Source organism: Zea mays, chromosome 1 (assembly GCF_902167145.1).
Source record: "Zea mays cultivar B73 chromosome 1, Zm-B73-REFERENCE-NAM-5.0, whole genome shotgun sequence".
Taxonomy (NCBI): domain Eukaryota; kingdom Viridiplantae; phylum Streptophyta; class Magnoliopsida; order Poales; family Poaceae; genus Zea; species Zea mays.
In genome coordinates this window covers 27,007,993-27,016,255 of record NC_050096.1, presented here as the reverse complement: position 1 = coordinate 27,016,255, position 8,263 = coordinate 27,007,993, and the positions used below count along the sequence as shown (strand labels likewise).

Genomic DNA, 8,263 nt, shown 5'->3' with positions numbered 1-8,263 from the left:
AATGGCATGTCAATTCGGCCATTCTTGTTTCTATTTTTCTCTTGGGGTAGGGGCCGGGCCGAGGGCAGATAGAGACAAGTACTCAGATGAATGAAGACTATTGAAAGAATACGTTTGTAAATGCCCTGACTGACTATTGATAGCAAATACAAATCCGTTTTCGCAGTTGGAAAGGGCGAGGCGATTTGCTGGAAACGACCATAACAGGGATGAAAACAGAGAGACAAACTAATAAAGGGCGAGGCAGATCAATCAGGCAGATGCAGTTTTCACTCACTGGCTCAATAATAGGGATGAAAACCGCGAGGAGCTGGAAAGGGCGAGGCGAGCGACTCACAACCAGAACCCAGCTGACGCGAGCACCGGAATCAGAGGACCTCACCTGAGGCGAGCGACGACTAGATCTGGTAGTGTGAGGAGCGGCGGTTGGGTGAGTGCCTCGAGCCTGGGGTGGAGGGTTGCTGTCGCTGAGGCGAGATGCCCCTGGGAGCCACGTCGCCGTCGCCGAGGTGAGATCCCCTCAGAGCTGCCACGCCACCACCCCTGTGCGAGATGCGAACGGGAGTGAGCTCGTCCGGTTGATTTGGAGGAATGGGTCGCTCCTAGGGTTCCGTTGTATTTTGGAATGAGTGGATGACAGATGGGTGGGCTCCGTGTCGCTATCCAAACGATTTTGTAGGTTCGGATCACTCTGGACCATGCTGCGCTGCTAACCAAACACGCTGTTAATGTCTATCTAATAAACTACTTACGTGTATACAAAACCACGCAAGAGGAGCGGCTGGCGTTACCCTGCATCTGGCAGGTCACTGTGCATCACGCTTGCACTGTAGCAATTATAGCGGTGAGCGCTGCAACATGTAGGGTTGCTCTACACACACTAAGCCAAAGGGAGGGGGTGCCTGGCGGGATACGCTGCGCATAGCCTCAGAGTTGCCGATGTCGGAGGGAGGCGAACGGTTCTGGACATTTTTTCTTTAAAAAAAAAAAGAGAAATGTACGCCGGCAGGGGCACGAATGCTCACAACTCTCGAAGTCACACTGCCTGATGCTGGGAGATGGAATGGGTGCATGTGCTGTCAGGGAGAAAATGACTGCAATATGGAATAAAAATTATATAAGTTTATATGAAATGATGATGTAGATGCAGACGTTAAAATTTCAAGAACAAACCCAATTTAATTTATTAGATAGTATATATGAGATTGACAAATCATGGACACAAAGTGAAGATAATACAGGTGTTCTCTTCTGTCAGTTGCATTTGACATTAAACTTTTACATGCGTGTATATCACACTTTCTCTACATGTATGTATTTTCTTTTGCGAGCTTTCAAACTTATATGTTTTTTAAGATTGCACCTAGAAGGGATTTGTACAGCACCATCAGTCATACCTCCTAGGAGAAACTTACAAGTTACTGTACCACAATCTCATAACTCATGAGGCCCATATAACCATATTGCGGGAAACAATGATGCTTTGTATATACTCAGGCACAAGGAACTAGCTCCAACAAGGAACTTTAAACGGTTCTGTACCTTAAATTTAGAGGATCAGAACGTCCTCTACTCACTCCAACAACGTCCTCTAAACAATCCTCTAAATTTAGAGAACGCTGTTGGATCCTCTATATATAGAGTTTCTCTAAACGTTACTCTATCCATTTGAATACTTTAAACAACCGATTTAGCAAAACTAAAATATGTACAACACATTTGAGAGTATGACAAATATGTATGTACAAAAATTAAAAATTAAAAAATGTCTCTAATGTATGTATTTGCGTATAGAGGACGTGATTTAGAGGACGTTGTTGGAGAGGAAGGATATATAGAGGATGAAATCTTTTAGAGTAGACTGTAAAGGACGGATATAGAGGATAGATATAGAGGACGTTGCTGGAGACAAGTTATCTCAGGCTAGATGAAACCTATCATCATACTGTAAAAGCTTGATCCAAACGACTACATACAGGAAAAGTGATCTCCTCTAACAGCATAGCTACAGCACCATAAAAATGGCAGCGTACGGTACCCTGAAAGTTCACACATAATGAGATATTACTTCATTTTGAGCTGATCTGGCTGTAAATACTTGATAAAAGCTGTTCAGAAACTAGTTCTGACTTCTAAAGTCGTAACAATTGAACAGTTGTCAAGAACCTACACAGCAACTAGTTGCAGAACCAATGACTAGAATGCTGTATCGCGATGTCATGACGTGGATAGTAAGAATTTTAAGCCTTAAATTCTGAAGTATAAGAACAACAAAACAATGGTATAATTGGTGATGAAAAATCATGTGATCATGAAGTTGTTCCTAAATTTAACAGACTGACTAAAACAACAAGAGCAGCATAAACAACTTATTGAAGTGAAGGATTATAGAAAAAAGTTAGCAAGCAACGTAAGGAATATCACCAACTTGTTTTCATCTGATGCCAGAAGTTGATTTAGCGGCCAGGCTTGCCCACTCACGTTTGATTCCTGGTCCAGGCGAATGGCAGGTGCCACACCGGGGAATTCCCGCAGACGAGTTCTGCTAATTCTCAGGCAGTCTCAGCACATAGTCAAGTGTAGTTGCTCATTTAACTGGGGGAGGCCCTGTTTGTTTGGGCTTTTTCCAGCTTCTGGCCACCAAAAGCTACTGCAGATCGCCAAACGCCCCAGCTTTTCAGCAAGCTTCTATAAGAATCGCTTTTGTAAAAATCGTCTAAAATCAACATGAACACAAAATCGTCGAATTGTCACGATAGTAGGAATCTGTTGCTTTCTAGATCCTAAACCCTTTGGACCACTTCGTCTTCCTTCGCACGCAATCCACACAATACTCAGATTCTCCCTAAAGTCAGATTCTCTCCACAGCTAGATTCTCAAAAAAGCTGTCCAGAAAAAAAAGCTAAACCAAACAGATGTACGCTTGTGTGGATTGCATAGGATAGTACGCCAATGCTTCTGGCGAGTTAAGAAAGGCATTGATAACCCAAACAGTGAAAATTCCTTAAACCCTCTTGGCCATACAAGTCCATCACACCTATTTAAGCAAAGATAACAATCAATAAAAATCAGCTCAGCAATATACTTAGACTACTGATGACTGAAGGGCAACACATTGTTGAGGTAGTCGTAAACACGCTGTCCTACATACATGCTCTTCTAATCATTCAATATATATACAATGAAGAGGCATGCTGAAACCTTCCAATTGACATCAAAACATATTTACATCCTAGTGTCAGTTTACAGTTTTGACAGGAGTGGGGAACATGCCAAAATTTATAATGTTATACAGTACAACTGTGACAATGAGAAAACTAAAGTAAAAAATTATTGAACATCTAAAAATTCTACTGGAAATAACAGCACATTGCAAAACTAATGATGAATTAAAATTTAGCAACTGTATTGTCCATACGAGAAGAAAATCATAAGCCAAAGAGCATACCTTTAGGCTCCACGATAACCTTGTTTGGACTGCTTGAAAATATGTGCCACATAAAGCCATAGCTTAGTCCTACTAACCTGAAAAGTTAGAAGGAACTGACATCATGTATACGAACCAATAAAGCATATAAACAGGATAATATCTGTTCAGAACCTAGTTGACTTCTGAAGTTGTAACAATTGAATTGTTGTCAAGAACCTACACAGCAACTAGTTGCAAAACCAATGACTAGAATCCTGTATCGCAATGTCATGCTGTAGAGAATAAGAATTTTAAGCCTTTAAATTCCAAAGTATAAGAACAACAACACGATGGTATAATTGGTGATGAAAAACCATGTGATCATGAAGTTCTTCCTAAATTTAACAGCCAGACTAAAAACAACAAGAACATAATAAACAACTTAATGAATTCAAGGACAATAGAAAATAGTTAGCAAGGAAAGGCATCTACTTATCACCAACTTGTTTTCATCTGATGCCAGAAACTGATTTACCGCTGGCAGTGGCCAGGATTGCCACCCACGTTCGATTCCCAGTCCAGGCGAACGGTGGGTATCGCACCGGGGAATTTCCCAAAGGGACTGTTGGTGTGGGTGTGTATAGGGTGCGTGTGCCATAGTAGACGAGTTCTATGAATTCTCAGGCAGTCTCAGCTGCGCTTGAGCACATGGTAAAGTGTAGTTGCCCATATACGAGCCTTACACGATATGTCAATGTTCTAGCGAGTTTTAAAAAAGGCATCGATAACCCATACAGTGAAAATTCCTTAAACCCTCTGGCAATACAGATCCATCACACCTATTTAATCAAAGATAATGAGCTATAAAAATCAGCTGAGTAATATACTTGACTACTGATGACTGAAGGGCAACACGTTCTTGTGGTAGTTAGCCACAAAAACAATGTCCCACATACATGCTCTTCTAAGGCTGCCTCCATCAACATTGCGGATGCGGTTCCGTGGCGTTTGTGGGAGGGAGAGCGTCGCACAAAATATACCGTTACTAGCAGATCGTGCATACGGTCGCGCATCCATTCAATATCAGCTCATGCACGAATATCGAGGCTGTGGGTTTCACTGTGCACCACTGAGATGCAGGATTTTGTGCGATGGGTAGGAGCACGCGAATATGCGCGACTCGAGGGAGGACATGCATTTTTTGCGCAACCGTATGCACGATCTGCTGGACACGTGAACAGTGCTCATTTCTTACTCAAATTCCGCATGTGCAGTCGCATTCGCAACCTGCTGAATGTAGCCTAATCATTCAATATATACAATGAAGAGGCATGTCGGAACCTTTCAATTGACATCAAAACTTATTTACATCCTAACGTCAGTTTACAGTTTTGACAGGAGTTGGGAACATATCAAAATCTATAATGTTATACAATACAAATGTGCGAAAGAGCCTCTAGCTGAGTTAGTCAGGTGGTCTGAGTAGCACTCCTTATGTCCTGAGTTCGAATCTCAGCGGGAGCGAATTTTAGGCTGAGGTTAAAAAAGAATAAAAGATCACACACTGGTTCCTCTGGTTGTGTGCACACGAGATGGACTGGCCTATGGGGGCGGATCCTTGTGTAGGGGCTGGGAGGGCTCAAATCACGAGTAAAGATCTGACCTATAGGGGGTGGACCCTCATGCTGCACGGGGGCCAGCTTTCGTGATCTTTCTCGGTCAAGGCTCTGATTGAACTTCTTCTTAATATAATATCGTGGGGACGGTCTTTCCCCTACCGTCCGAGTTTTTTATGCAGTACAAATGTGACACTGAGAAGGAAACTAAAGTCCAAAAAAATATTTAACATCTAAAAATTTCACCGGAAAGAAAAACAGATTGCAAAATTAATGATGGATTAAAACTTAGCAACCTGTCCATACGGGAAGAAAATCATAAGCCAAATAGCATACCTTTAGGCTCATCACGATAATCTTGTTTGGACTGCTTGAATAGTTGTGCCACATAAAGCCATAGCTTAGCTCCTCCTAAGCTGAAAAGTTAGAAGGAACTGAAATCATGTATATGAACCATTAAAGCATATAAATAGAACAATTTGTTGTCATCAGTCCCAACTGACCTGGTGAAGACCATTAAGTAGTTCAATGTATTACTGAACAGCTAGTTGAAGAGCTTAGGGAAGTTGACAACAAACTGGATTTTTGCATGATTATACAGTTACACCACTGGCTGACTTGTGCTGTGTGCTGGAGAGACATTCCAGCATACTGTCAAGTATAAGAGAAACTTCACAAAAAGTTTCACGATTACAGTACCCCTCACAGCAAAACATCCTAACCAATGAATTAAATAAGCAAACATCTAGCACAAGACCTTTAGAACGCATTGTGCGGAGCAGGGTCAGTAAATATTCCCATCCTTTTGCTTTTACCAACCAAGTATTCAGGCGAAAAAAATGATCAGGAACTAAACATCCTTCTGAATATTCAAGAAAAACTTTGATTGCTGCACCAAATTCTCGATTTTTGCAGAAACTGTCAATTACCATACCAATGGTAAAGTTGTTTGGAAAAACATTTCTACTGGTCATATCCATATAGGTTTGCAACATTTCATGTAGCTCTCCAGCCATGCACAAACCATGAATCAAAGTATTGAATGCCACGACGTCATATTCAATTCCCTTATTATCCAGTAGGCATTTTGCCACCTTGAATTTTCCAGCCCTACAGAGGCTCCGGATTGCAATAGTAAAACTAAACATATCTGGCCCAATTCCCTTCTTTACAAGATCAACTAACAGCTTCAGGACTCTAGCAATATCACCAGTGTCGCAGAGCCTACTCATCATAGTGTTATAGCAGAACACATCAACATCCCAGTTGAGTTCTTCACTGCATTCCAGCAATGTCAATGCTTCTGAAAACATCGAGCCACGGCACAAGCAATCGAATAGAATATTCACTGTCTCAATGGTCATGTACACTCCTCTGCTATGCATAACATCTACTTGCCGGAATGCCTCATCCAAGAAACCCATTCTGCACAGGGCAGACATGTAAATATTGTAGGTGACAGCATTCGGCGTCCACCCCTTCGCCTCACTCTCCCCTAAAATTCTTTCCACCTTGCCAAATTCCCCTACACGACAAAGCCCCTGGATGAGCACGCTGTATGAGATGACATCCGGTGCGCATCCGACTTGAATCATGGTATCAAGTAACCTCTCCGCCTCGAGGACCCTGCCCTGCTTACAGTACCCGTGCAGGATCGCGGTGTAGGAGCGGACGGTGGGGCACACGCCTACCTCTAGCATGCTGTCAAGGACGCCCCATGCCTCGTCCAGCCGCTGGGAATCGCAGAGTATCCAAATGAGGCAGTTGTACGTGGCAGCGTCAGGGGCGCACTCCATAGCGGCCATGGTTGCGAAGAAGGCACGATACACCGACTCGGAAGAGGCAGCGTCGATGGACTTAAGCAGCGCGGTGAAGGCGGAGGTGGTGGGTCCGATGCCGGAAGCAAGGAGGGAGAAGGCGTCCAATGCGGCGCTTTTGCTGCCGGAGGCGGCGAGAGAGGAAATCAGGGTGGTGAAGAGTGGCGCAGTAGGCGCGAAAGGAAGGGAGAAGAAGAGACGAAGAACCTCGTCGTGGCGGCCGGCGCGGGAGTAGGCGGACATAAGGGCGTTGTAGGCAGTGGGAGTGAGAGTTGCAGGCACAGCGCCGGCAGGGGGGAAGGGCGAGCGGGAGCGGGAGTCGGCGAGGGAGGCGACCGCCGACAGGAAGGACGTGAGCTTGCGGTCAAAGGGACAGCGGCAAGGTAGGGAGGGGCGGAAGGGCATAGGAGGCGGCGACGGCGGCGGGCGGCGAGGGGGGCAGCACGGGAAATGGCAGGGTTTTTGCTGAGGGGGGTTTTAGGGGAATTTGCAGTTCCCGTCTCAAACGGGCTGCTGGGTCATTGGGCCGAGCCGGCCAGCTGGATTTCAGCCTCTATTGACGTTTGGTTCACATTTTCATGTTTCTTTTATCTTTTCTCCATCTACTATATTAAAGCACTAGTATCATACGTCACATGTAAGACATATAGGTTCATTTTTCTCCGATTCTTGCCTAACAAATATACGTCACATGTAAGACATATAGGTTCATTTTTCTCCGATTCATGCCTAACAAATGAGACATGTTCCTCTTCCCTGCTTCACGCCTAAAATAGGCTTTAAGAAACCACTCAAGCCTAACACGACAGAAAGTCAAATGCAGCTAGAGTTGGTAATGAATCATGTTCCAAATGGTTATTCACAAAATGTTTGGTCCTAAATAAATTTTAGTTTAAAAAGAAATATAAATAGAGACCGATCATAATCTGATTCGATATTAAATCTTATAGTGTAAAATCTAGAGCCCATTGTCACCCCTACACACAGCACAACACTCCCATATAATACCACCCTCGCTAGATGAAGAAGAATAAGCGATTGAGCAGCCTATAAAAAAAGGGGTTGAGTTATTAAACTCATATCTTTCTTGGCTTTTGGCTAAGATAATGTGTAATATTTGTTCTCATCAGTTTAATATCTAGTATGCAGACTATATGTTTAGTCTAATATTAAATTTATTTTTATAGATATATTACATGTCATTGCAAAGCACGATCATTGTACTATTTTTTGAAAGAAATACCGCTGTCAACATTTTTCATTGTACCTTTGGAACCATTACTTTCCTTTTTAAAATGAACCATGTTTTTTCCTAAAAAAACTATAACAACACTTCTTCCTCATGCCATGACCCCGCCCTAAAACCATAACCTCGTTCCTCACAAATACTAGTAGAACTATAAAACCATACAAAAAATATG

General features: G+C 43.1%; 1 protein-coding gene and 1 pseudogene across 2 annotated transcripts; one reads left to right on the top strand and one right to left on the bottom strand.

Annotated features, from left to right (window-relative positions):
* Positions 1-2,225: 2,225 nt before the first annotated feature.
* On the bottom strand, positions 2,226-7,303 carry LOC103632776 (pentatricopeptide repeat-containing protein At1g63400). Of its 2 annotated transcripts, XM_035963063.1 has the most exons (5): positions 5,529-7,284; positions 5,362-5,441; positions 3,602-3,702; positions 3,449-3,525; positions 2,226-3,037 (listed from the first exon to the last, which is right to left on the bottom strand). In XM_035963063.1, the coding sequence occupies exon 1, from the start codon at positions 7,245-7,247 to the stop codon at positions 5,619-5,621; it is 1,629 nt and encodes a 542-aa protein (XP_035818956.1). In that variant the 5' UTR covers positions 7,248-7,284; the 3' UTR covers positions 2,226-3,037; positions 3,449-3,525; positions 3,602-3,702; positions 5,362-5,441; positions 5,529-5,618. The 2 variants fall into 2 exon arrangements, with proteins under 2 accessions (XP_035818956.1, XP_020401169.1); XM_020545580.2 differs by lacking the exon at positions 3,602-3,702 and having other exon boundaries at positions 5,529-7,303.
* Positions 7,304-7,920: 617 nt separating this feature from the next.
* On the top strand, positions 7,921-8,060 carry LOC111590642 (uncharacterized; annotated as a pseudogene).
* The last annotated feature ends 203 nt before the right edge of the window (positions 8,061-8,263 follow it).